General features: G+C 38.9%; 1 protein-coding gene across 1 annotated transcript in view; it reads left to right on the forward strand.

The window, feature by feature from the left end:
• The window catches only part of LOC142349159 (low-density lipoprotein receptor-related protein 2-like), a 341,838-nt gene extending 319,385 nt beyond the window's left edge, over positions 1-22,453 (forward strand). The window contains 9 exon segments of the mRNA XM_075400574.1: positions 615-874; positions 2,667-3,029; positions 3,608-4,196; positions 4,882-5,100; positions 5,925-6,086; positions 18,069-18,197; positions 20,558-20,645; positions 21,370-21,493; positions 21,789-22,453. Coding sequence (XP_075256689.1) covers positions 615-874; positions 2,667-3,029; positions 3,608-4,196; positions 4,882-5,100; positions 5,925-6,086; positions 18,069-18,197; positions 20,558-20,645; positions 21,370-21,493; positions 21,789-22,007 — 2,153 coding nt within the window. The 3' untranslated portion in view covers positions 22,008-22,453.
• The last annotated feature ends 4,714 nt before the right edge of the window (positions 22,454-27,167 follow it).

Consider the following 27,167-nt stretch of genomic DNA (forward strand, 5'->3'; position numbering starts at 1 on the left):
AACGGATTTTATGCAAGATTTCATTAGGCTTGAGTGCAATTTATTTTAAAGATAACTGATATCAAACGGATTTTCTTGTCAAAAAAATAAATTGAGTTGATGTTTTCGATGAATTTGGCTTGTAAACTATGGGGTTAATGGTTAGGTGACAAAATTAGTACTCAAATAATGTTTCCTACTAAGATTTATAGTATCCTACTAAGAACTACCGTAGTAATTCAAGATTAATTGATGGTTTTAAACTCATTTGGATGGGTGTTTTTCATTTTCGTTCAAATTAGTATTTGAATTATGAAAATTGTTTTGATTTCGTTAACTTAAGCATTAGTTTCGAAAAAATAGCATGATGCATTTTTTTGGAATTTTTGCAAACTAAACCATTTTCCACTTTCCTTTTGAAAAAAGTTTTATCGTCCTCTTTTGAAGTGAATTCTAAAATTTGCACGATTTTTGCAAGTCGATTTTTCGATTCCATCGTTTCTCCGTGTACTCATAATTGGTCGTCGTTTAAAATGATTGAAATGTTTGAAGGCTTAGTTGCACGTCGGCTTAATTGAGTTGAAATGTTATTTTTTTAAAAAAAAAGTTATATTTGTGTTTTTGTTTTGTATTAGATCACACAGAATGTGCGCAAGACGACATGTTCCACTGCGACTCGGGCGAGTGCATCTTTTCGTTTCACTTGTGCTCGGGTAAAGCCGAATGCAGTGACTCATCTGACGAGACCCAAGAGTCGTGTAACCCAGAGAGTCGTCAGTGCGAGAATGACCCTTCCTTGATGAGATGTCACGATGGGTTGCAATGTTACCACCCTAACGAGGCGTGTGATGGAGTGAACCAGTGTGATGATCAAACTGATGAACTTTCTTGTCACGTGAGTAATTTATTTAATGGGCAAATGTTCGAAATTTCATGACAAAATATGATTTTAACTACATAGTACTGAGCACGATACCTTTTTTTTGATTTGATAGCTTTTCTCAGCATAAAATTTTGCAGAAATGGTGAAAATGTTGTGTTTGGCTTTGAAATATTTTCTAGATATAAAAAATCTTGCTTTTCGAAATATTGTATATGACGTGAGTAAAATTTCGGGTCTTTCCCGTTATATCACCCCAATACTATGATGAGGAGGGGGAGGGGGCTATAGTTTATATGACCACTAAGCTTGAGGAGAAATGATGTCAAAAATCATAACGTATGTCTTTAGACGAACCTTGTATGGTTTCAAGGAAATAATACAAGTTATAGATGACTTGTTATGGTTACTACGAATTTTGGATGAGAGGCAACCGGGGTTTCTTGGTATTTTTGGAGAGAGCGTCACTTACTCCTCTAAGAAATGCTAATTGTAGAATTAGCATTTTTGTCACTTTTTTCTTTTCTCTCAAAAATATTAATTGCACATTTAGCTTTTTCTTTACAATTCACAGAATTTTTTACAATTCAAAGAATTTGAATTGTATTGGGGCGCTGTCTTTTTTTAAAGATCTGTTCACACATTTTCATTATTTTTGAAGTCAAATTGGAGTAGTGATTTTGGTCACGCCGAAGCAGGAAGTGGAGCGAAAAAGCGAGTGGTTTTGCGGCGTGAATTTTTTTCGCTCTAAATTTAAAGTTGAGTGAGAAAACGGTGTTTGAACAAAAATTCGGTTTCTCGGTAGTGGTTTTTTGTTCACATGCGGCAATTCCACTTTGATTTTTACAGTTTTTTTCGATTTTTTGGATTGGATTTTTTTCTAAATCGTTTTCCCAATCCATTCACCGCTCATTCTAGGCCTAGTTTTTTGTTTGAATAAAATTTTTATTTCTCGCTAGTGGTTTTTTTGTTCACATGCGGCAATTTGACTCTGATTTTTACTGTTTTTTCGATTTTTTGGATCGGATTTTTTTCTAAATGGTTTTCCCAATCCATTCATAGTCCGTTCTAGGTCTAGTTTTCTGTTTAGTCAATGAAAATTCTATGAATTGTATGTCAGGACTTGTCCTGCTATGTTTTTTTTAAGATCTATTCACACATTTTCATGATTTTTGAAGTCAAATTGGAGTAGTGATTTTGGTCACGCCGAAACAGGAAATGGAGCGAAAAAGCGAGTGGTTTTGCGGCGTGAATTTTTGTCGCTCTAATTTTAAAGTAGAGTGAGAAAACGGTGTTTGCACAAAAATTGGGTTTCTCGCTAGTGGTTTGCATGCGGCAATTTCACTTTGATTTTTACTGTTTTTCCAATTTTTTGGATTGGGTTTTTTTTCTAAATGTTCCCAATCCATTCATAGTTCATTCTAGGGCAAGTTCTTTGTTTGAACCGAATTTCCTTTTCTCGCTAGGGGCTTTTTTGTTCACATGCGGCGTTTTGACATTATTTTTCAGTTTTTTTGTAAATTTTTTATCTGTTTTTTTTAGAAATGGTTTTCCCAATTCAGTGCTAGTCCGTTCTAGGTATAGTGTATTTTTTGGTCAATGAAAATTCTTTGAATTGTACGTCAGGACTTGTCCTGCTATGTTTTATTTTTTCATCTTAAATTATTTTATCGCTCTTAATTTGCCAAGATTTTTTTACAAATCGTAAATTCAATACAATTTTAAACTTTCTCAATACGTGCTTTTTATTCAATTAATAATTCTTCATAGTTCATACCCAAAGGAATTAACAATGTTTTTGATTTAGGATACTCCTTGTAGCCAGGATAACGGTGGATGTGAACAAAATTGCACTGGGGTCACGGGCGCAAACAACGAGAAGCATTACTACTGCAGCTGTCGAGCGGGATACACACAAGCTGAAAATGCACCAAAGGAGTGTTCAGACATCAACGAATGTGATGAATGGACAACTTGTTCACAAGACCAGTGTGAAAACATCAAAGGCAGTTTTATCTGTGGGTGTGAGGAGGGGTACGTTTTGGGTGCGAGTGGTCGGGTTTGCAAGGCGAGAGGAAGTCCGAAGACTCTGATTTACACGAAGGGTGTATCGTTGATGCGATTGGTTTCGACTCCGGCTATTTACAGAGACGAAATAATGGTTAAAGATGTGAGTTAAAATGTTTTGAAATGCTGAAAATGTTTTCTGGAATTCTTACAGTGATAATAGCATATCCTATTAAGAGGTAGAACTATTCATTAAAGTTTATATTTATCATTACAAGGGTGTAAAATCTAAATTATAGATGGTGATATTCTACCGGGAGAGAACGAAGCAGTTTTTTTTTTCACTTTTTTGACCACCCGTTGCGACAATGAACATTAATTTAATCATTATAAAAATTTAAGATCAGTTTCTTTTCTGCAACGAACGAAAATTTCATCTCTCCAAGAATGTATGAACAAATTTATTTTTGTTTTGATCTTAGTTGAAGTCACTTAATCAGAGGTCTAACAACCATTACAATTGTTATGTAATAATAGAGATGTGAAATATTGTTATCTCTCGATAGTAAATTCCTACCGAAACGGCGTGCAATTCCGAAGGTTTATCAATATTCGGTGAAAGAAGAGACATCAATTTTTGAGTAAATTTTTGACAATTTCGTCCAGGTTGTTCATAATGTTGTTCATAATTGTTCATAAAGGTTGTTCATAATGTTTGACAAATGCCCCCTCGTTTTTCAGTTACCTCACGAGCCCACATCCGCCGACTACTTTCACAGCAACTCCACTTTCCATTGGCTGGACATGACAACCAATAAGATTCACCGAAGTATCGTGCCTCACTACTACTCCAGAGTGACGGCGAGAAATGCAGACGTTGTCCAGATCCCAAGTAGCCGGAAACCGACTCGAGCTATTGCGATTGATGAAGTTCACGAACTCATTTACTGGTTCGAAAAGGCGGACGGATTTGATTCCAATAACCCAAAATACAAACTGGTTGTCGCGACTATTGACGGACGTTACCCAAGAACTTTGGATCTGGAAGGTTACCAATTCAGAGATCCGAGAGATTTAGCGGTAGATCCAAAACTTGGACATATTTATGTCTCTCATTTCAACACTGCGACGTCACAAAGCGAAATTATCAAAATTTACAATCTCACAGAGTCGCCCGAGATTTTGTTCACGTATTCGAATGGTGACCCGCAAGGAATCGCGGTTGATTATTTCAAAAGTGGGCGAGTGTATTGGTGTGATAAGACTGAAAAGACAATTTGGTCCGTTTTATCAGATGGGAGTGAAAATCCAACTCTGATTGCGTTCTTGGGTTAGTATCTGTGCAAAAAATTTGCACTCTTTAGGCTCAATTGTGAAAAGATTTGAAATGGGTGTCAGTTTCTCTCTCAAAAGTACTGTCCATTTGTTATCAGAAATTTGGCTTAATTTTGCGGCATTCATGTTTGGTGTTTTATTGTAAACTTTAATTTGAACTGCGCAAATCTTCAACCTGAAACAGAAAAGTTACTGCTGGTAAAAGCAGAACCATTAACGAACAATTGCTGAATAAACGAACATGATCATAATCCATTTACTATCAGATACTACTGTTTTACTTCAAAATTACATTTTCAACTATTTTACTCTAAGGTCTTTTCCGTTTGTAGCTCGCTTTGTGGGTGCATATCATTTCAATGCTATTTGATCTTTTCACTTACTCAATGCTATTTGATCTTTTCGTTCAGTTACACCATGTTCGGTTGTGATAGTTTCATATCAAGTCCCACGGGCCATTTAATTATATAGTCGGCTAAATAGTTGTTCTGGTAATTTTAACAATAGTTGGCATTGGGTAAACTGGCAGGTTGGGTAAAATGGCATTGGGTAAATTGTCCTGACACCATGAATAATGTACTGTTTGACTCCCATGTACAATAAGAGAAAATAGATACCGCTGCATTTTTTACCTATTTTTTTAATAATAATTTTTACCTGGGATTGTTTGTTGGTTTCAGAGGACGAGCTTGTCTCAATTCGACCCCATTCCCTGTTTGTGTTCGAACACGAGATATACTTCACTGGCCAGAACATGAGAACAACTGGCCAGTTAGCCGGACTGTTCCAAAGGAGCAAATTCCCACACGATGATGATGGAAAGGTCACTGTGATCAAGGGGGATATTGATCTGGCATCGCCAATTGTACTCTACCAGGAGAATGCCCGGCCTATGTCTGGTTAGTTTTCCACATATTTCGAATGTTTTACTGGGTCCGACGTAAAGTTTACAAGACTCTGCTTGAAGTCACTGAAAAAGTCTGGAGTTTATCGATGACTGCGAAGCGGTTTGAGATGGTCAGCTAGAATTTCGAACTGGCTTGTGCAGAGGTTACGTAACCTTGCTTAAAGCACATGTTTTAAGATGACGAAATTTAAGTTCTGGCTATGTATATAGGAATCTCTGGCGTTTTATTTCTGGCACTGCGGACATTCGGCATTTTAAAACTTGAGCGTGTTAGTTAATTTTAATGTGCATTATACGAACTTTGGAAAAATTTTGGAACTTTTGATTGCTATATATGTTGGCTACTGTAGAATATAGTTTTGCTGAAATCAAAAATAATGAGTTCTAAAGTTTTAAATGCATATTTTTGATATTATCTTGATTGAACGTCAACTTAAGCGAAAAGTATTAATTCACTAGCACTAAATAATGGCTTCAGAATACGGAAAATCACATCAGGCTGTTGGTTTTTGATACATATTTGCTGTTTTTTTTCGATTTTTTGATACTTATAAAAGGCACTATATAAAAACCAGTTCTAAGGTTAACTTTCTCTCGTCTGGTTAAAAGCCGTGTATTTTGTTTGTAATTTTGATTTCAACAGTTACATCTCATAATCTTGCAAAGAATACCAAAAAATAACTTTTGGCATTTTGCTTTTTGATCAAAAACCTTCTTATTCCCAAGTTTTGTTTTGAAATTTAAGTCGGTTACCACAATTTTTAGTTAATGGATGGATGATTGCAATAAATGATTATAGTTGTTTTCCATCCATAGAATCGGCAAGTCACTGTGGTAACAATCACTGTTCACACCTCTGCCTTCCGATTGGCCACCACTCACAGGATGGCGGCACTGATGATGATGAGATGTTGTACACCTGTGCTTGTCCAGATGGAACCAACTTTAGAGAGAATTCCGACAAGATTTGCGATGCCGGTATGTATTGTAGAAGAGTAACGCATTTTTATACTAGGAGAGCACGGTTGCTGCGGTTTACTCTGTAAGACAAACTTTTTCCAGTAATTCGGGATTTTTTTTCTCGTGCATGGTCTTATAAGGAATGAAACCTTTAAGTTCTGATTTCAAATATCAACAAATAGTATTCGTAATTTGTTTAATAGCCGCCCTCATCTTCTCAGCCGGCTATTATAGCGCTCCTATTTTTTTGCAATTCAAAGAATTTGAATTGTATTGGGGCGCTGTCTTTTTTTACGACTCGAAGAGGAGTATTGGAGAAGTCCTTTTTTAAATCAATTTTATCGGAGTGATTTTTGAAGCGGGAAATGAAACGCGTGAAAAAATTTGGAGTGATTTTGGCGCTGAACAAAAGTGAGGAACGGAGCAAAAAGAGAGTGGTTTTTGTTCATACCGCTGTTATTGAGAGAGCGAGAAATTGATGTGTGAAAAAATTTTCTCTAAGCGAGCGAAATTTTTTTGTTCACGTGCGGCATTTTAAAGCAATTTTTTTCATTTATTTTGGTTAAGAGGTTTGGATAAGATTTTGTTTTAATTTTAGGCTGGTTTCGTACTGGTTTGAAGGTTTCTGGAAATTAATATGAATTTTATGATAAGTCAGAGGTTTTTAATGTATTTTGCTGATTTTCGGGCTAATTTTTGCGTTTTTTGACGATTATTATTAGTTTTCCGTGTTGCGATTTTTTTTCTCAGTAACGTCGCTCTCCCAAAACTTCGCTTTTCGTTTTCTTCCGCTACTTTTCCGGATTTAAGTATAGTATGTCATATGTGATGAAGTATGTTGTTGTTTTTCTTGTAGTATGTTGTGTATGCTAGTATGCTGGTTTGTTGTTTAGGTCTTGGAGTTTTCTAGGGTGTGACTTAAGTTTATTCTCGAGTTACGGCTGGATTGTCCTTTGGCTTTTCAACTTTACTAATCCACTAGCCTTGCTGTTGTAGTATATTGATTTTGCTGCTGTATGTTTTTGTGTACCTGTATGATCGCTAGTTGGTTTGGTCTTGTTGCCTTCTAGGGTGTGACTTAAGTTCATTCTCGAGTTACGGCTGGATTGTTTCTTGACTTTCACAACTGTCATATTTTACAAATACACTTCTGTAGTTTATTTAATTTTGCTGTAGTTTGTTTAATACCGTTAGTATGCTGATTGTTTGTTGGGGTTTGGGTTTTGCTAGGATGTGACTTAAGTTTATTCTGGAGTTACGGCTAGTAAATTTCTCGACCTTTGCATGCTTTTAGTGTACTACTGCATTGCTGTAAATTAGTTTGTCGTTAAATTTGTCCTTATAAACCCATTATGAACTATGTTAGGTTGTCTTGCAGTAGTTTCTCTCCTTCTTCCTGGGGTGTGACTTAAGTTTGTTCTGGAGTTACGGCTAGGTTGTTTGCTTGAGTTTTTGCTGTGGTCTGCTAACATAGTTCTTTCCGAACTCATTTCCCGCCCGTTCTTCCCCACCGTCCCGTTTCGTTCGTTTTCCCGCACGTCCCGTTTCCGTTCTGTCGCGCATTGCTCGCTCGACTTCTCGTCTGTCCCGTTTCCGTCGCGTTGCGCGTTGCTCGTCCGACGTCCCGTCCGTAACGTCTCCGTTTCGTCGCGCGTTGCTCGCTCGACTTCCCGTGTGTCTTTTGTCTCCCTCCGCGTTGAGCGCATAGCGTTCAGCGCCCCACTTCTGTTTTTGTCGGGCACTGTGTGCTCGATGACCATTTTTTGCTCTTTGGGCGGTTTGTTTTACAGACTGTCTACAGTGTGCTGTGTTTGGTGTCTTTTGCGCTGGGTTTTATTTACGTGGGTTTGATTTGTTTGTAGTGTGCTTATAAAAGATAACCGTTTGCAGTGGTAGGATTGCTGGTCTTTGGAAATAATAACATCATGATGTCTAATAGTCTTGATCGAAAAGTCAAAAAGTTGTACGCTGCCAGGTCAAAGCGTGAGGCTGAATTGCATGCTATACATGAAGATATCCTCCATTGTATAAATAGTCAAAGTAGGCGAGTGAAAGTTGAACGCCTAGTAACAAAGTGCAACGAAGCATTTATGACTGTTGTAGACAAAAATGAGGACCTGATTGCATTTGCCGGAAAAACAGAGGATCCAAGTGCTCTTGTTCCTTCATTAGAGTCTTACTTAGAGGCAATGACAACTAAGAACGACAAGATCCTCACTTCAGCACGAAACTACATCAACTCTGCTGATGATAAAGTGAGTGAGTTTCAGGAACCGAGGGCTTCCATTCGTTCTAGACTTCCCTCATTGATGACCTCGTCAAAAACATCTAGTCAGCGTAAACATGATTACGTTATTGCCAAAATGAAGCGCGAAGAAATTGAAAAACAGAATGAGGCAGCCATTCGCCTTGCTAAACAGAAGAAGCAAATGGAATTAGATGAACTAGAGGAAAGCAACAGGAAACGGTTGGCAGAGGCAACTCTGCAAGAATTTGAATTGCTGGACGCCGTTTCTAAAGGTAGCCAATCTGAAACAACTGCAAGTGCCAGGAGTTCAATGAGAAGTGAAAAGGCTGTCCAAGACTGGATCAACACCTCACTTGCTTTAAGTTTTCACAATGAGGAGAAAACTAGTGAACCACAGGTTATGATTGACCCTCCAGAATGTCCTAGCCACAACAACGGCAAAACAGTGGAAGATCAGAACACTGAAATTTCAAGGCATTCTATTCCAAAAAATTGTCGAGGCAATTACATTTTAAGCAATGAGACCTTGCAGCAACTCGACCCCTATTATACTCCACCTGAAAATTTTTTGGCTGCTGCTAACACACAGGCGTTGTACCAGGCGCACCTAAGGGCGCAAATGAATCAAACAGGCCAGCAAGGCACGGAGCTCCCAAGCATAACTAACCAAGGAACCGCGGATAGTCAGCCGCCTTCAGTACACGCCCCAGGGGCTTCCTCATCACCCATTCAACAGCCCATTCCACCACAAACGTTCGCACCACAAGAAAATCAGAATATTGCAACCGAGTTTTTTCCCAACGCACAATTTCAAATTTCGCAATCCAGGGGACCTGAAACATCAAGTCTGCCCGAGAATAATTCGGCCCAGCGTATATGCCCCCGACAACAAATTAATTTTGTTCCCCGAGCACCAAACGCCACTCTTCCTCCTTTTCCGACAACAAATCATCCAGCCCCCGCAATAAAAGTTCCCTTGCACCCAAGCGCCCCACCAAGTCCGAACATTCAACAGCACAACTCCGAACCCACTCATCCTAACGTCCTTCCCATTCCGAACCCAGTCTTCGCACCTAACCTCACTGCTCCCATCCCCCGCGCCCCTTTGATTAATCCCCCTCTTGTCAACAACACTTTCCAGAATAATAATAACCCAGTACACAAAGCTGTACGTTCCGTTGCTGCTCCTGTCCCAAATATGCCCAATATCCCTCTCGGCCAAAATTTTGTGCCAAATATGAGTCATTGGCGTTTTCCACAGCACAGACCGTCATTAGTCAACCAAGACGCTACCACCGTAAATAATGTTGCTCCAAATGTACAGGCACACATTGCACCATCAGCCACTAATTTTCCACAACAAATATATTCGAATTCACCCCTTTTGATTGATATGCAATCACCATCCGGCACACATCAGGAAAACCCGATTGCAACTACAAGTAATATTGTATCTGGTCTGGCCACTCCGGTTTTTCAGCCAACATACCCTTATGTTGGGCCCACTCCGTTGAGTTGGAGTGGTCCGCAGGTGTCTGCACCTGCCCCTCCGATACCGGACAACGCGTCATTGATTAGGGAATTAGCTGATGCAATAACCAGCAAGAAAAATGACCCCTTGCCAGAATGGAAACTTGCTCAGTATAATGGCGATCCATTACAATGGCACGAGTGGTATGGTCAATTCAAAAGCGCGATTGACTCGCAATCGCTAACTGATGACGTTAAATTGACATACCTCAAAACCCTCGTCACCGGTAAAGCAAAGATTGCAATCAACGAGTTTGCTTACTGTGGTTTAATGTACAAGGATGCACTAAGGACTTTGGAACGTAAATTTGGCCAGCCACAGGCAGTCGTAAGTGCACACTTGGATAAACTAAGCAACTTTCCGCCTCTTAAAATGCACAATAGTGATAACATCATTAACTATTCTGCAGCCATATCCAGCCTCGTTGGGGTTTTCAAGTCACTATCATATGATGCTGACTTGAAGAGCGCTTCCCTACTTAACCAAGCAGTACAAAAGTTACCACCAAACATGAAAGAGTCATGGTCGCTCTTTACGGTTAAGAAGCACTGGGTTAAGCCTACCCTCCTTGACTTTAACGACTGGCTTAAAGAAAAGGCTGAGGCCCACGATCTTATGAAACAAAGCGCAACCAAGGCAAGGCCTGAAGATAACAGCACTTCAGTAACCAAGACCAAAACAGCCTCAAAAGTGTTTGCATCAAATTCACAACAAAGGGAAACAAAGAAGCAAATGCCATCTTCTTCCACAAACACTTACTCTCGCTGCATTGTATGCAAAGGTAACCACCGGCTATGGGAGTGTCGAGTTTTCAAGGAAAAGACTCCAACCCAGAGAGCTAAGTTGGTGGCAGATAATAAACTTTGCTTTTCGTGCTTACGGGACAAGCACACATTTCGCCAGTGCCCTCAGCCAAGAAAGTGCCGAGCAGAGGGGTGCAATAGTTCGCATAACACACTATTGCATGGAGCAGATAGGGTTTTCCCGACTAAACAGCCAACAAATTCTAGTACTATCCAGTCATCTAGCAACACAGGTCAAAGTAAAGCAACATCTAGTCAACTCCAGCCTAATAAGACCACAACAATGTCATCTGTTACTGATGTTAAGGGGCTCCTTCAGGTGACTGAATTGCAGTTGGTCAATTCGTCCGGTTTAGATACCAAAGCTTTAGTTTTGTGTGATACCGCCTGCAGTAACTCTTGGGTGGCCGGTAGTCTCGCAGATAGACTCGGTTTGCACGGTAAAGCACTAAAGCTAACTGTCAAGGGTATTAATAGCGAAGAAGTAGTTGATACTAGGGTTGTTGAAGTTACTGTGAAACCAAGAGAACATCAAGATTTTGAACCATTTACCATCAATCCTTTCGTTAAAGAGAGTCTGAACGTCGGCTCAGATATAATTAATGTACAGGCCCTGCAAGAGACTTACCCACACTTAGCAGTCCTTGATCCCGTGACATATTCCTATAAAGACATTGAGATGATACTCGGACAAGATGTCTATCATGCCATCCGCCCGTTAGAATACTTCTCTGCCGATGAGAAGCGTTCACCCGTTGCCGTACGCTTACCCATAGGTTGGGTCTTAAGCGGTCCGTTACCATCAAGTTCGTGTTTAACCTCAACGTGCTTTAAAGTGAATGTCGAACAGGACAATGAGTTAGCAAGTCAAGTAAAGTCATGGTACGACATTGAATCATTCGGAGCAAACAAGCAGGTCGACTCACGATCTGCAGCAGACGCAAGGGCTCACGAAATCCTTGAGAATACCACCGTACACAATGGCCTGAGATACGATGTCGGAATGCTGTGGGCAGCAGACAACACCAAGCTCCCAAATAATTACTTCTCCTCCCTTGTGCAACTAAAATCGCTCGAAAAACGATTGGCTAAGGATGAAGACCTTAGAGAGAAGTATACTATAACCATCAAGGAAGACCTAAGCAAGGGGTATGTAATTGAGGTTCCGGACGCTCACAAGGTTGAGAACCGGTCCGATAAAGAGTGGCACCTACCCCACCATCCGGTTTTAAACCCGAACAAACCGGGTAAGGTGCGTAGGGTGCTCAATGGAGCAGCAAAATTTGATGGCGCCTCACTGAATAAATCTTTGCTCACTGGCCCTGATCTGCTCCAAAATCTTATTTACGTACTTCTTCGCTTCCGACAACATCCATATGCCGTCTCTGCCGACATCGAGGGAATGTTTCTACAGGTTGGTGTACTACCATCAGATCAACCATCACTTCGCTTTCTGTGGCGGGAGGACCCCACAACTAACGTTGTAGTGTATCAATATACGCGCCATATATTCGGGGCTAAAGACTCGCCCACATGCGCCAACTATGCATTACAACGCACTGCGAGAGACAATGCCAAGTTTTACCCCGAAGCTGCAAAAGCCGTCCTTGAAAACTTCTACATGGACGATTATCTTGACTCAGTGGAGTCTCCAGAGAAAGCCATCAATAGATCGAAGGAATTGGTACATCTTCTCCATCTCGGTGGGTTCAAGCTTACAAAGTTCGTAAGCAATGTACCAAATCTGGCTGACCGAATTGATGGTTCCTCTCAATCTACTGAGCCCAAGGTTATTGTTTCATGCCAGGAGGATTCATCGCATGTGCTAGGGTTAAAGTGGGATCACACTAATGACACTTTAGTTGTGAGTCGGGGTACAAGCTGCGCCATCACCAAGTCCCTCACGCAACGCTTGGTCCTAAGTCTTGTCTCGAAAGTCTTTGACCCCATTGGTCTTGTCGCACCGTTTACCGTCGGTGCGCGACTGCTCTTAAAAGACATCTGGCGTGTCACAGGACAACAATGGGATGACGAGCTCCCACAGGACATGGTTCAAAGATTTTTGGTTTGGAGTGCGGACTTACCAAAGCTTGAAAACATCAAAATTCCTCGAAGTTACTTTAGCGGACCCTTTGATAATATAGAGTTGCATATGTTCGGTGACAGTTCTCAGGATATTTTTAGTGCCGTTGCATTTCTTCGAGCCCGAGTAACAACTCCTACGGGCAAGATAAAAACAGAGCTCGCGTTTGTTTTGGGGAAAGCGCGCGTGGCGCCAATGCAAGTAATGACTGTCCCTAAACTGGAATTGCAAGCAGCTCTACTTGCCGCTCGGCTGAAGAACGAAATTATTCAGGCACTTACTGTAACTGTTAACCAAGTATTCATGTGGACAGACAGCACGACCGTTCTTCAGTGGATAAACTCTAATGAAAAGCAACCAATCTTTGTAGCAAACCGCGTTTGTGAAATTTTGGAATATACCAGCGTTGACCAATGGAACCACGTCGCAACTAAGGATAATCCAGCTGACGCTGGCACGCGTGGAATGTCCGCTGAGGTTTTGCAACTAAGCAGTTGGGTCAATGGTCCACATTTCTTATCTAACTCAAGTTTCCCTTTCGTACCGAACAAAGACGTCATTAATAACATCAAACTTGGCGTCAACCAAGCAGTCATCATAGAAGACACTGTCTCTCTCGCTACATCTGTTAAAAAACAGACAACTCCCGTTCCGTCGTTATTCCCATTTGATAAGTTTAGTTCTTATCAAAAGTACTTGCGCATTGCCGCATACGTTCTCCGGCTTTTGCCGAAACATGCCGGCTACCGTAACCCCGATGGTAGCATTAGCGACCCTACTGAGCTTGACGAAGCCGAGCGTCATCTACAGTATTTGGTGCAAGGAGAGTCTTTTGAAGCCGAAAGAAAAGATCTCATTGACAATAAATTCGTTAAACGGAGTAGCCGAATTGCTCCACATTCACCGTTTATTAGTCCAAATGGGCTAGTTCGTTCCACGGGCCGCATCAAGCGGTTAACTGAAGTTGGGTTTAATGTAAAGTACCCAATCATCTTAGATGCACGTCATCCGTTTGTAAAACTGTTCCTTGAACATACGCACGTAAAGCATTATCATCAGGGCGTTGAATACCTAAGATCAATTGTGCAGGAACGCTATACAGTGCTGAAACTAAGATCATCCTTGCGTTCCATCAAAGCACACTGCCTGAGATGCCGCGAATTCCAAGCTGTAACTATGCAACCAATCATGTCCGACTTACCCAAGGAGAGACTTGCTTACCAGTCTCCTCCCTTCACGAACACTGGCGTTGACTACTTTGGGCCATTCTATGTTACTGTCCGCCGTACTACTGAGAAAAGGTGGGGCTTCCTCTTCACCTGTCTCACTACTCGCGCTGTCCATGTCGAGATAGTTACATCCATGGACACCAGTTCTTGTGTTATGGGAGTTGAGCGGTTTGTGTCACGTAGGGGTACACCTGCCATGATTTGGTCGGACAACGGCACTAACTTTATTGGAGCGGAGAAAGAACTCCGAGAAAGTATTGAAAAGTGGAACGTTGTCAACATTGCAGCGGAGCTCGCTCACAAAGGTATTAAGTGGAGGTTCAATCCACCCAGCGCACCACATCAAGGTGGTATCTGGGAGAGGTTGGTACGCAGCTTCAAGCGCGTGTTGTATACTATTCTTGGCACGCGTCGCCTCACGGATGAGGTACTGCATACTACCTTTTGTCTCGTGGAGAATGCTCTCAACTCGCGTCCTTTAACACCCGTAAGCGCCGATCCGTGCGATTTGAACGCTTTAACGCCCAACCACTTTCTTTTAGGAGAATACTCTACCGGTATTCCGTCTGTTGTCGGCAATAATGAGCTTGACCACCGTAAACGCTACGCCCGTGCGCAGTCGTACGCTAATGCGATCTGGTCCCGTTGGATCAGAGAGTACGTACCGACACTGAACCGACGCTCTAAGTGGCAGACGCCTGCCGAGCAACACCTTAAGACCGGTGACTTGGTTTGGATAGTTGAAGAAACCAACCCTAGGGGTTACTACCCAACCGCTCGGATTGTGGAACTCCGTTACGGCTCCGATAGCGTCGCGCGCTCCGCCGTTTTACGTACGTCGACTGGTTCACTTGTCCGCCCGCTTGTAAAACTTGTACCAGTTTTCCCAACATCTTCTTCCGGGCCGGAGGATGTTACGAAGTAAATAAAACAACGAATTTTAGCCAATCAGATTCGAGTATTTCTAAACTTTAAAATAAGAATTAAATACGTTCTAATATACGTAGAATGTTCCGAAAAAGTTCATTTAACCTAATTCTAAGTAAATATAACCATGATATGTATCGATTAAGCTGGTTTTCGGCTTAATATTTTTAGGTTATCTAGACAATTGCCGATTGAATACGAACTGATTTTGACGTCAATGACATCAGACAAAAAACCTGTTAAATGAACAACAAAAAATCTTGCCGTCTAAGTTCCACTTGTTGCTTTGAACACCGATAATGCTTACACATTACTTACACGTTGCTTTATTCTAATAACACGTTGCTATATGTCGAAAAAGTTGAATTAAATTGTCCGAACTACAGTTGTATTTACTGAGTTTACAGTGCTTGTCCAGATGGAACCAACTTTAGAGAGAATTCCGACAAGATTTGCGATGCCGGTATGTATTGTAGAAGAGTAACGCATTTTTATACTAGGAGAGCACGGTTGCTGCGGTTTACTCTGTAAGACAAACTTTTTCCAGTAATTCGGGATTTTTTTTCTCGTGCATGGTCTTATAAGGAATGAAACCTTTAAGTTCTGATTTCAAATATGAACAAATAGTATTCGTAATTTGTTTAATAGCCGCCCTCATCTTCTCAGCCGGCTATTATAGCGCTCCTATTTTTTTGCAATTCAAAGAATTTGAATTGTATTGGGGCGCTGTCTTTTTTTGCGACTCGAAGAGGAGTATTGGAGAAGTCCTTTTTTAAATCAATTTTATCGGAGTGATTTTTGAAGCGGGAAATGAAACGCGTGAAAAAATTTGGAGTGATTTTGGCGCTGAACAAAAGTGAGGAACGGAGCAAAAAGAGAGTGGTTTTTGTTCATACCGCTGTTATTGAGAGAGCGAGAAATTGATGTGTGAAAAAATTTTCTCTAAGCGAGCGAAATTTTTTTGTTCACGTGCGGCATTTTAAAGCAATTTTTTTCATTTATTTTGGTTAAGAGGTTTGGATAAGATTTTGTTTTAATTTTAGGCTGGTTTCGTACTGGTTTGAAGGTTTCTGGAAATTAATATGAATTTTATGATAAGTCAGAGGTTTTTAATGTATTTTGCTGATTTTCGGGCTAATTTTTGCGTTTTTTGACGATTATTTTGTTTTACTGGCTCAAATGGGTATTGAAGAAACCCCTTTTACTTGAGCAATTTCATGATAACAATTTGTTACAGTTTTGTGGGTCAGAATCAAAAAAGACAAAAAAAATGGCGAAAATTGGAACTGTTTTTCTTAATTTTTTTTTGCAGTTTTTCGTTTTTTTTCTGTTTTTAGCTAAGTTTCTTTGCCTAATATGACTTGCCTATTGTTTTGCGAGCATCTGGATACCCTCTTGGCTGAAGGGAATTTTTATTTCGATTTATATGTTTCTGAAATTTTAAAAAATTTAGTAACTTTTTCCAGTTTTTCAGTGAAAGTTGTTTTTAAGAGCTTTTTTTCAGAATTTTAGCCTAAAGTATTTTTTTTCAAAATTCACATAAGTGGTTTTTGTAAGTACTAGTAGTTTTGATGATGTTATTTTGGCATACATAGTTTTTTCGGGATCTCAATTTATAACAAAATTTGATCAGATTTTTTATCATATTTTAACAGACTTGATTTTTTTGCTTTTACTTTTTTGTTTCATGACTTTGTTTCAAGATAATCATAAATTAGTGAAGGCACGTTTTGTTTAATGAGTTGTTGGATGGCGTTTAAATGGATTTTCACTTCGAGTTGTTTCCGGAATTCTTCCGGCTATGTCTTTTTTTTAAGATCTGTTCACACATTTTCATGATTTTTGAAGTCGAAATTGGAATAGTGATTCTGGTCACGCCGAAACAGGAAATTGAGCGAAAAAGCGAGTGGTTTTGCGGCGTGTATTTTTTTCGCTCTAACTTTAAAGTAGAGTGAGAAAACGGTGTTTGAACAAAAATTCGGTTTCTCGGTAGTGGTTTTTTGTTCACATGCGGCAATTTCACTTCGATTTTTACTGTTTTTCCAATTTTTTGGATCGGATTTTTTTCTAAATGGTTTTCCCAATCCATTCACAGCTCATTCTAGGGCTAGTTTTTTGTTTGAATAAAATTTTTATTTCTCGTTAGTGGTTTTTTTTGTTCACATGCGGAATTTTGACATTGAATTTCTGTTTTTTTCTTTTTTTTATCTGATTTTGTTAAAAATGGTTTTCTCAATTCGCTCATAGTCCATTCTTGGTCTAGTTTTTCTGTTTAGTCAATGAAAGTTCTTTGAATTGTATATCTGGACTTGTCCTGCTATGTTTTTTTACTTCGTCGAACTTTTTTTCGCTTTACCCATTTTGCCGCTTTTTCGACATTTTGCGTGAAATCGTTTTGACTTCTGTAGGCTAGTTTCACTCTTCTGTCATTCGGCTCAAAGTCCTTTTAAGCAGCAGCTGCTCAGCAAAGCAATTCAAAATGAAGAGAGTCAGTATAAAAAAATCAAAGTCAGAAATAGAAACGGGATAAACCCATAAAGCCCATTTTTAGATGCCCGGTACTTGAACTTTGATCTCATAAGTTTTAGTTACTATCTATAATGCTTATTGGTATTGATACTAGACCCTGTAGCCTCTCACTGAGAGACAGGAGTATGTTCAATTACGAAATGACAAAATAAATTGCACTTAAAATGTTTTTATACAAAAATCAATTTTTGTTGATATTTTCTTTTCTTTCAATCCTAGTAGAGTTATGGGAATCAACGGCGGCTATTTTCCGGCAATCTGCCGGGTATGTTTGTTTTGACTAGTAGTATTTAAGCTCTGGGTTATAAACTTTAGGGCGCTTCTCTAGGGTTTGCAAATCATTGCTAAGTTGAAGAGCCTTATGAGAGCTCCAAGGAAAAAAATTTGGGTCATTCATGTCATTTATTCTATTTATAAGTTTCTAATTTTCTGCTGTGGATAGAGTTAATACTGAAAAGGCGTCAAGTCTTTACGTACACAACATCGTAAAATAATTCGAGTCTTATTGTCTTATTATCTTTATAATTCTGCCTCCCGTCTGATTTTACCAGTCGACGATAATGATACCGTTTGCAGAATGTAAATCGTATCAATAAAGTGCACTACAATCTTTTCTCGATATCAATGTTGGCAAATTTGTGTCATTTCAGCAACGGCCGAGTACCAGTACGGTGGACTATGCAGTGGAAATGGTCAACTGGATATGTTGACACTGGAATGCAACTGCTTCGACGGTTACAAGGGATACAGTTGTGAGAAGGAAGGTAACGGGGAAAGCGGTTAGTAAAAAACTACTTCTGGTAAAACTGTCATTTTTGACCTCACTTTTCTTCAACCAAACGAGTCATCCGAGTAAAGTCTACAATGCAAATCCATCTTAGTCATTTAAGCGACCAACTAATTTCTTTAATATGATATATATGAGTTTGTTTATATCTAGTCGAAAGCCAGCGTTTAAAAAATATAGTTAATTTCGTTTTTTGCTAAAAATGGTTCCCATATAGGCAACAAACTAAATTCAAAGACTACTTAAAATATCAGCATGATCTCATCAACCAAAATTGAAAGGGTCAAATCCTGAGACATTTAAAAATTATTTTTCGCATGTTAAATTTGCAAGGAAATTTTTTAATCAAAGCGAAATACCAAAGTTTCGGTGAAATAATTTTTCAAATTAGGTTGGAAATCGGAACTTAATGATACAGAATTCGAACAACAATAAATTTTAAAAAGAACAAAAAATTACAAACTGGAATAAAATTCCTGATGAATGGTTCATTCAAGATGGCATCTTTTAAAGCTAAATCGTGAAAGAGTAGTTAATTTTTTCTGGCTGTATTGCTAGACTAGCTTAAAAGGATCGAAATTAATTGATCGATTGGTCAAGTTGTTGCAAAATTTACTAACCAACGCACTTCAGTGTTTCATAATCATTAGTTGGCAAATAGCTGCTTTTAGTGAGTATAAGTTCTTGCAATTGTCACTGTACTCCGCGTGACAGAAGTGAAAGAAAACTTAATTGGAAAAATTACTCGATGAAAATATTTTGGAGTACTAATTGCGGATTATAAAGATAGATCAGATCAGCATTTACGTTTATCATGGCCCTTTAGAAATTTGAATTAGGTCTTGAGTAATTTGAAACAGAACAGGACAAAGAAGACTGTGGCTAATTGAAACAAGTTTTTGGTGCATTGAGTTTGACAACAATTTTAGGACCTTTTCTGTTGACTGAAAACCGAAGACTGAATGTTATTTTGACAAAAAATAACTGACATTAAATTGAGGCAGCAGCTAATTTTTTGATGGGGGTTACTCTTTCCGTATGTCCGTGGTTTGTTTAACTGCCTTCAAAACAATGCTTATAGCGGTTGTTTTTTGGGTTCAAACATTTTAATGTGATGTTTTGCTTCTTCGTTTTTCTTCTCTGACCGACTTTGTTTTTCGTCTTCACAAACGGAATGAACTTGTAAATCCCAAGGGCTTCAAGTTGGTGCAAACTTTTTTCTAAGTTTTTTTGTTTATCTCACCGATCCTGCTGTGGATGCATAATAACATTGTCCAAAGGAACCAATTTTCCCCCATCCCCTTTTCCACCCTAGTTATAACTAGCCTCCTCAGTGAGCTACGTATAACGGAAGTCAGCCTCTGCTGGTTGTCTGAGAGCAATTCTGCTTACGTTTGACGGCTAGGTTTGTATTTTTTTTCGATATATAAATTTCTCAACTTTAATAAATTTCTCAATTTAATACTATTCTCAACTTGTTTTTATGTGGTTTGGGAGATTTTTTCAAGTTGAAGCCTAATTTTGAAAGTGGTCAATCTTGAGTTTTTTCCCGGATTAGCAGTGTTTTGCACATTTTGAATTGTTTTGTATATCTATAAGTTAGAATTCGTAGAGTTGAGAAACATTACCGGTTAGAAGATTATAAAGTACAAATACATCAGACAAAATAGACGCTATCAGGATTCTGTTGAACTTGTCTGGTTCGGTTCCAATCAACTATTGGACGATTTGTGCGCAATTTTCAAAGTTGTTCAATTCTGTAAGTAAAGAATATTTGGCTGAGCTGCACTGAAAAATACACATAAATTTGTTTTTTTTTCTAGCCAAGAGAGAAAGTGGTATGTATGGGCTATATTTTTTGCAACTGTGCTTTGTTACCAGCATAATTCTTTGGGTGCCAAATTCATTTAAATCCATTATTGTTTGTATTATTATTGTTAATCCCTATTGTCCATCCGATGTTGCAATTTTGTACAATGTTAATGTTCAATTTACCGCCCTTCTGTTTTGAAATTTAGGCTTATTTTGACATAGCTCACCTTAATAAAGCTTATGTCCATATGAAAAGTGTATTTTAACAATTTTTTACAAAGAGGGAATTTTGAATTTGAGAAATAAAGTATACAGTACCCATGCTGAAGCCCGGGATTGGAGACCGCTAAGACCCATGGGGCGACATAGACGCTGTCTTGTACTAAGCTTGCACAAGACAACCCCCCAACTCACACGGCCCTAAGAGGGTCTGATCAGAGCGGTCTTGGGTCTCAGATCTCGCCCTGGATAATCTGGATTGATGTTGTAGTGTTGTGATTTAAGCTGTGTTTTTTGTACAAATTCTAATGGCTGTTTCAGGAGTTCTGGGTGGTGTTCTGGTTGTCTTGATTCTACTCATGATCGCACTTTGCGTCTTCCTCGGATTTGTCTACAGACACCAAATAAGGTAATAATATACCGCCCAACTTTTATTATGCAATGCGAACACAATTATAATTGCTCTAAATTGGTTATTTAACATTTAAAAGCATAAAAATTTGAGTATTTCCCCAGTATAAACCTCATTATAAGGGGAATATAATTCACGCGTGCTGTTTGGGCAGGGGGTTCAAACTTCTTGGGGGGAGTATAGTTTTATTTGCGTGCTGTAATGGGAAAAACTCAAAAATTTTGCGTGATGTCCTCTGGTTGTTTCATACAATTATTCAATCGGAGACAAAAAAAATTTTTCAATTATTTCAAAGTCTAATCAACAAAACATTTGTTCGTATCATTTTTATATGTCGCTACGGTGATCAGTTTTTAAATAATATGTAGCAGTAGAAATACTGATTGTATACCTTCATCCAATCAGAGACTGAGAAGACACTATTCTCTTTTATATAGAAAGAACTCTACTAACTACAGTCAGTCTAATAGAGTAGTTGCACGATGTGCGTATCTCTGACTCTCGGTGTTATTCTTTATAACTACCGTTATGATTGAAATATATCTTCAGTGTTTTACTGAGTTGGTTAGTCTGAGAGATATAGGTAAGTCTACTTCGCGCGCAGAAATAAGTAGCCCTAGCTCTTTATACCTTAAGGCTGTAAAAGGAGCCCATATCGGGTCTGCCTTAAATAATGAACTTTATCCCGTTATAAGTTAGTAATGATTAAATATGATTACAGGAGAAAGTTGGCTGAATTCGGGCAGAGAAACCAGAACGACCCAGTAAGTTTTCACGTGGGTGGCAGGGCTAACCCTGGATTCGACACGCATGACAATGACCGCGTCACTCTCGGCAGAGACTTCGTAAGTCATCCTCGATTATTTTACATTTATTTAACTTCGTCAATCTTTTCCGTTATTGCCACCTTCCGAACCTGATTGTACTATGATTCAGCCCGCATCCAGACTATAAAAACCTAGGACCAGTTCTTAAGCTTACTTACAGAGCCGGATAGGGCTGGGTGGTAGTTGTGCGTGTAATTTTGAACGGACCCCCCCCCCCCACCCTGTCACGGTTCAGGATGATCATAAATTATTTTGAACAGGGACCCCGATGTCAGCGTCGTTTTGTCTAATTAACGTTTAATATTTTTCAAAGCATGGAGTTGTCGAGGATGGACCTATAGACGCGGCTCAGTTGGATTCTGGCATGGTCATAGCGTCCCCATCCGGCGGGACTGCTTTCAAAAACCCAGTTTACGAGATAAACGAGGCACAGCAAACCCTTCGTGACTTCAAACCTCCCCAAATTGACAAGAGTAGCCTCTACGCTCAATCCGACGACGCACAATTTGAGGAGGACAGTAACAATTTGTGAACAAACTGTCAAAAAATTTTGGTCAAATTGAAAAACGGAGCGACGAAATGAACAATCAACGAAAAAATAAAAACTTCTGTGAAAATTTTCAGAAAAGTTATTTGCGAAAAATTTAGTCCTATTGATTATTGTCGAATTCTTGAAACGTTCCTTCGAAACCTGAACCATGAAACTGCGAACTGCTTATCTTGACCTATTCTTAACACAAAATCCTATTCTTTTCAGTCATATCAGTTTATCTCACATATCTACATGTAATAATCAGAACAATAACCAACTAACTCATTTTTCACCATATCAAAAAGATAAATGAAAATTCCTATTCGTTAAATTTTCAGCTTATCCGTATTTGACAAAAACAGAATTCAGATAATTGTGATTTTGTTTAGTTTGTATCCCTGTCAATGTACATATGTTCAGCTCAATTCAAAATATTTTGCTAATTGTTTTGAAAATTTTATAGCAGCTATGTTTTGTTTCAGACAGTAAGGTTTAATTAAGCCGACGCAAAAAACGCGCTAAAAACAAAATTTGGACAACTGAGCCCGTAAATTCAAACAAAACAGCCACATCAGTATGTACTATTATAAAGGGACCGCAGTTGTAGGCAATTTTTACAAATATTGGAAAAAATTTTATTGCAATTATGCAAAGAATTTTTTCGATTAACAAGATTTTGTTGCCTTTTATATAATCTAATATAGATCCATATTAGTTTGCTGTCATGGGTGTCATTTTGACCGATTTATTTTTGACTTATAATTATGCAGGCTTCTTGAACTGAAGATTTGAACATTTGACATGGTTTCAAAATAAGGAAACTAGCGCAATATTTCATTCTCTGCGATACTTGATAGCAGTGCCGAAATTAAATGTTGAAGTTGAACGTAAATTTTAGTTAAAATATTCTAGGTAAATTAAAATTTTGTTTTTGCAATGATTCTACAGGTATTGCTACCTTCAATTAATTTTACCTACCTGCAAAAGTTGCAGGTAAATTTAACCTAGAAATTGGAGAGTACGTTGAATTGTTATGTTATCATCTCGAAGTTAAGCAGTAATTAATCTGAAAATATTGAGGTGGAAAAATTGAGGTGGAGTTTTCTTTTAATTAAAGAACAAGTTTTCGTTTTTTGTTTCTGCACTCCAGTTTCAGAAATCTGATACACCTTGCATAGGATAAAGAGCAAAAGACGTCATTCGACATGTCTAGATCATAGTATGATGTTCTCACAATATAAAAGTCCCCCCCCCCCCGTTGGCTAGCTGCTGACGAAGCCAACCGCTCGCCGGTTGTTTGAGCGCAATTCGCCCGACGTTAGTCGGTTACGTTTGCACTTTTGTTCTAGAACATTCTTCGCTTTAAAGTGACCTTCTTACCCTTGTGGTCCTATTTTTTGTATGCTCTCATTCCTAAAATGGAAGTGATTTTGAATGATTGAGTATAAAAGCCGTAATGGTTTAGTTGTAAAGATTTCAGACTGCAGTCCTAGAGTTCGCGGCTGGGAAGTAATAGGCAGTTGTATTCTTTTGCACCCACAAAAAATTTCTAAGCTGTCGTGTGAACTTACTTGCAATTAACTCGCACCATTTCAGCACGTTTATCCGCACTAACCATTACGGTTGTTCAGAATATCTAAGCACACGATCTATTTATAACTTTTCAATTTGATATAAATACTGAAAGCGCCTCTTTGATTATGAGTGCCAGAAAAATTCTTCGCAGATCCATTTGCTCATTATGAAGACAGTTTGTAGAGTTGCACCTACCTAGACAGTGGCTGATACAAAAGATATAAGACAAAATCTCTGAATTAATCTTCAATTAATTCGTGTAACTCGTATATCATTCGTTCATATGCTTTTCAAGTTAAGGTACAACGGAGTTCTAATTTTTGATATAGTTCTACACCAGTCGAAAAATAATGGATAATTTATAAAGATTTATAAATTGGTAGATAATAATGCAAAATTTATAAAAACCAACTTTATCAATAGAATTTATCGATACAACCATTTACAATAAATTATAAAACATTTCAAAAACTGTCAATAGCTTACAATGAATTATAAAAACAATGCATTATTTTCACAAAAGTTTATAAATAATTTGCAGTTTTTCTTATAAAACTTGTTTTAGTTTTCGACTAGGGTAGTTCTAATGTTGATAAAATTTATTCTTTTTTTCCACAAGAATCGATTGTTGCCACATCCCCAGTTTCCTCTTTTCATGTAATCAAATTCCACATAACTAATTATTATCAAACTCTTTTTGAATTCAGTTGGTTTCTATGCTCGTCAAATCCAATACATAAATCGACCTTCAATTCTAGTAGTAGACTGGAAGCTTACATTCAATTAGACGGAGTTTCTGCGCAACTATTCAAACTATCCTGACTCAATTGACATTTGTTCCGCATTTGCAGTACGTGAAGCGAATAACTTGGCACAATAATCGATTCACGAGTCGACAATGGCACCCCTTGACACCTAGTCCTTTTCTGGTAAAACTAAAATTTAGCAAAAGTGTCGTGGTCTCGAGCACGAGTAAGAAGAATTTTTTTATTTTAATAATTGAATTAAAAATGGCCTAAATGTACAAAACTTCACAGGTACTTATAGTCCGTATCAGTAAGAAAATTTACAGATCCGTCTAGATATAGATAAACTGATATGGGTTAATTTACACCTTAGTTGTGAACAAAATTTCCCCCTTGCCGTATTTGGCAAGTACTAGTGCACTCTTCTCCACTTAACACATTGTTCTCCCTACCTGAGAACATGTCATTTCTATCTACTGGGAGGGTAGGAGAGTTGGTTTCTGATCATATCTGTTGTTGGGAAGGTGGAGTCTATCACACAAAATTATGGTTTATGTACACTGATAAACTTGTGGTATGAAAAAATTTGAATAGACGATTCGGTTCAAATTAGAAGACATTATTCAATTTCACTTCTGCAAACATCAGTTAAAAAGTTTTCTTTATATATCGAAATTTTAATTAAGTTGCTAAGTTTGCAAGTTTGAGCTAGTTTTTTGAGCAAGTTTGTAGGAAGAGCTTCTCCAATTCTTTCTGGTTGTTAATTATTTCTGGTTGAAGTTTTCGTGGCCACTGAAGGTTGTTCCCCTTCAACTACTGAGGTTTTTTTAATAGAGTTGGGTGATGCCACGTCTATGTCGTCCCTACTGCTCTCAGACTGTGGGTCAATAGATTCAGTCTCGATGTCGTCAGGTTCCAGCCTCGCAACTCGGTTGTCACTAAAAAGCACTGGCTTGTTTGAATTCTCCGACTGAATGAACGATTCGGACTCCAGGCGCGAATAGCCCGTTTCACTGTTTGGACCGCTCGTTCAGCAATCCCATTTACTCTTTGATGGTAGATGGGAGATTCCATCTTTTTAATCCCAGGTGATTCACACCATTGCTTTAAGTCACTGCTCACAAACTCAGGACTATTGTCTGATACTAATATTCTTATTATCCCAAAACTTGCAAAGATTTGACTCAAGTGCACCTTCACTGTTTGTGAGTTTCTATTTCCCGCAGTGAAGGCTTCTATCCAACCTGATCCCGCGTCTATTATCACTAAGATATTACCTTCATCCTTAGCGTAGCCCCAGTCCATGTGGAGTCGTTCCCAAACTTCAGCTTCCGGCCAAGTAGATACTGCTTTCCCCAGAATAGGCCTGTTTTCTTGGCATTCCTTACATTTACTAACATATCGAAGAACATCTTGACTGATGCCGGGCCACCAAGCCATCATTCGAACTGCTGTTTCAGTTGCATTTTGGCCTGGGTGAGTCTCATGAGCTTTGGCCATCACCACGGGTCTTATTTTGGGTGGAATAAAAGGCACAACTACTCGAAAGATTAATCCATTGTGAATTGTCAAGGCGTCCTTCTGTTGTTCATATCATTTCTCTGCTTCTGAGCACTGTTTCCAGATGCCGCGTTTTATTCGTTTGATGAAATCTTGAAAGAGCCGATTCGATCCCAGATCAGTTTTGATGTCTGACCGGGTTACCAGGTTGGATTGGACGAAGTAGATATTGTCAAGTGCAAAGCAGACTCGATTATTGTCATCGTCGTCGTCAAAGTCTAGTCTGCTCAAAGCATCAGCATGGGGGATCCGTTCTCCGGCTCTATATTTCAATTCGAAGTCAAATGTCATCAGAGCTATCGTCCATCTCGTAATTCTTGCTGATGCTGTTTTCGGAATTTCTTCGTCTGGGGCGAAGAGATACTTGAGAGGTTTGCGGTCAGTCTGTAGAGTGAACCCTCTTCCGAGTAAGAATTCTTTCAATCTTGTGACCACAAAGACGATTGCAATTGCTTCTCGCTCAATATTGGAGTAATTGTTTTTGGCTTGTGACAACCTCCTTGAGACGTAGATCACAGGATATCCTTCTTGTGAGAGTACCCCGCCTATAGCTTTCTCTGAGGCGTCTGTTGTCACGGCTGCTTCCTTCGTCAAGTTGTAAATCTTTACAAGAGGGTTAGCACATAACTCGTTTTTGATGTTTTTAAAAGCATTTTGCTCTTCCTTTTCCCGTCTGAATTATTCTTTTCGAATTTCGTTAAGGTGTAGCATTTTTGTTGCAAAATCCGGTATCATTCGACCATAAAAAATTGCTAGGCCGACAAAGGACCGGAGTTGTTTCGTATTTTATGGCGGTTTTGCATTTTTGATTTTTTCAACAGGTTTAGGATCGGGTGCTATTCCTTCTTTGGAAACAGATTAACCTAGAAAACTTACGCTTCAAGGTGGTTTTGAGTGGGATTTCTTCTCATTGATGGTGAAATTTTTTTTCACGTAGCCGACTCTTCAAGCATTCGTTTCTCGTTTTGATCGTTTGTTGTTCCATATACCAAGACGTCGTCTTGGAGGATGACCACACCCTTGATTCCTTTGAGAGTTGACTCAATGCAATTCTGGGAGATTGATGAAGAGTTATTTAGGCCCTGAGGAAGCCTGCACATCTTGAAAAATCCTTGCGATGTGTTGATTGTGCATATTTTTTTTTTGCTTCCTTGTCCAGCTCAATTTGATAGTATGCGTCTGATCAGTCAATTTTTCCAAAGTATGAGGCCACATGGAGATTATGGAAAATGGTCTCCATGTCTGGGATTGGATAGTACTCGTCCATCACTTTGCCATT

Source organism: Convolutriloba macropyga, chromosome 11, assembly GCF_964194025.1.
Source record: "Convolutriloba macropyga chromosome 11, txConMacr16.3, whole genome shotgun sequence".
In the NCBI taxonomy this organism is placed as follows: domain Eukaryota; kingdom Metazoa; phylum Xenacoelomorpha; order Acoela; family Convolutidae; genus Convolutriloba; species Convolutriloba macropyga.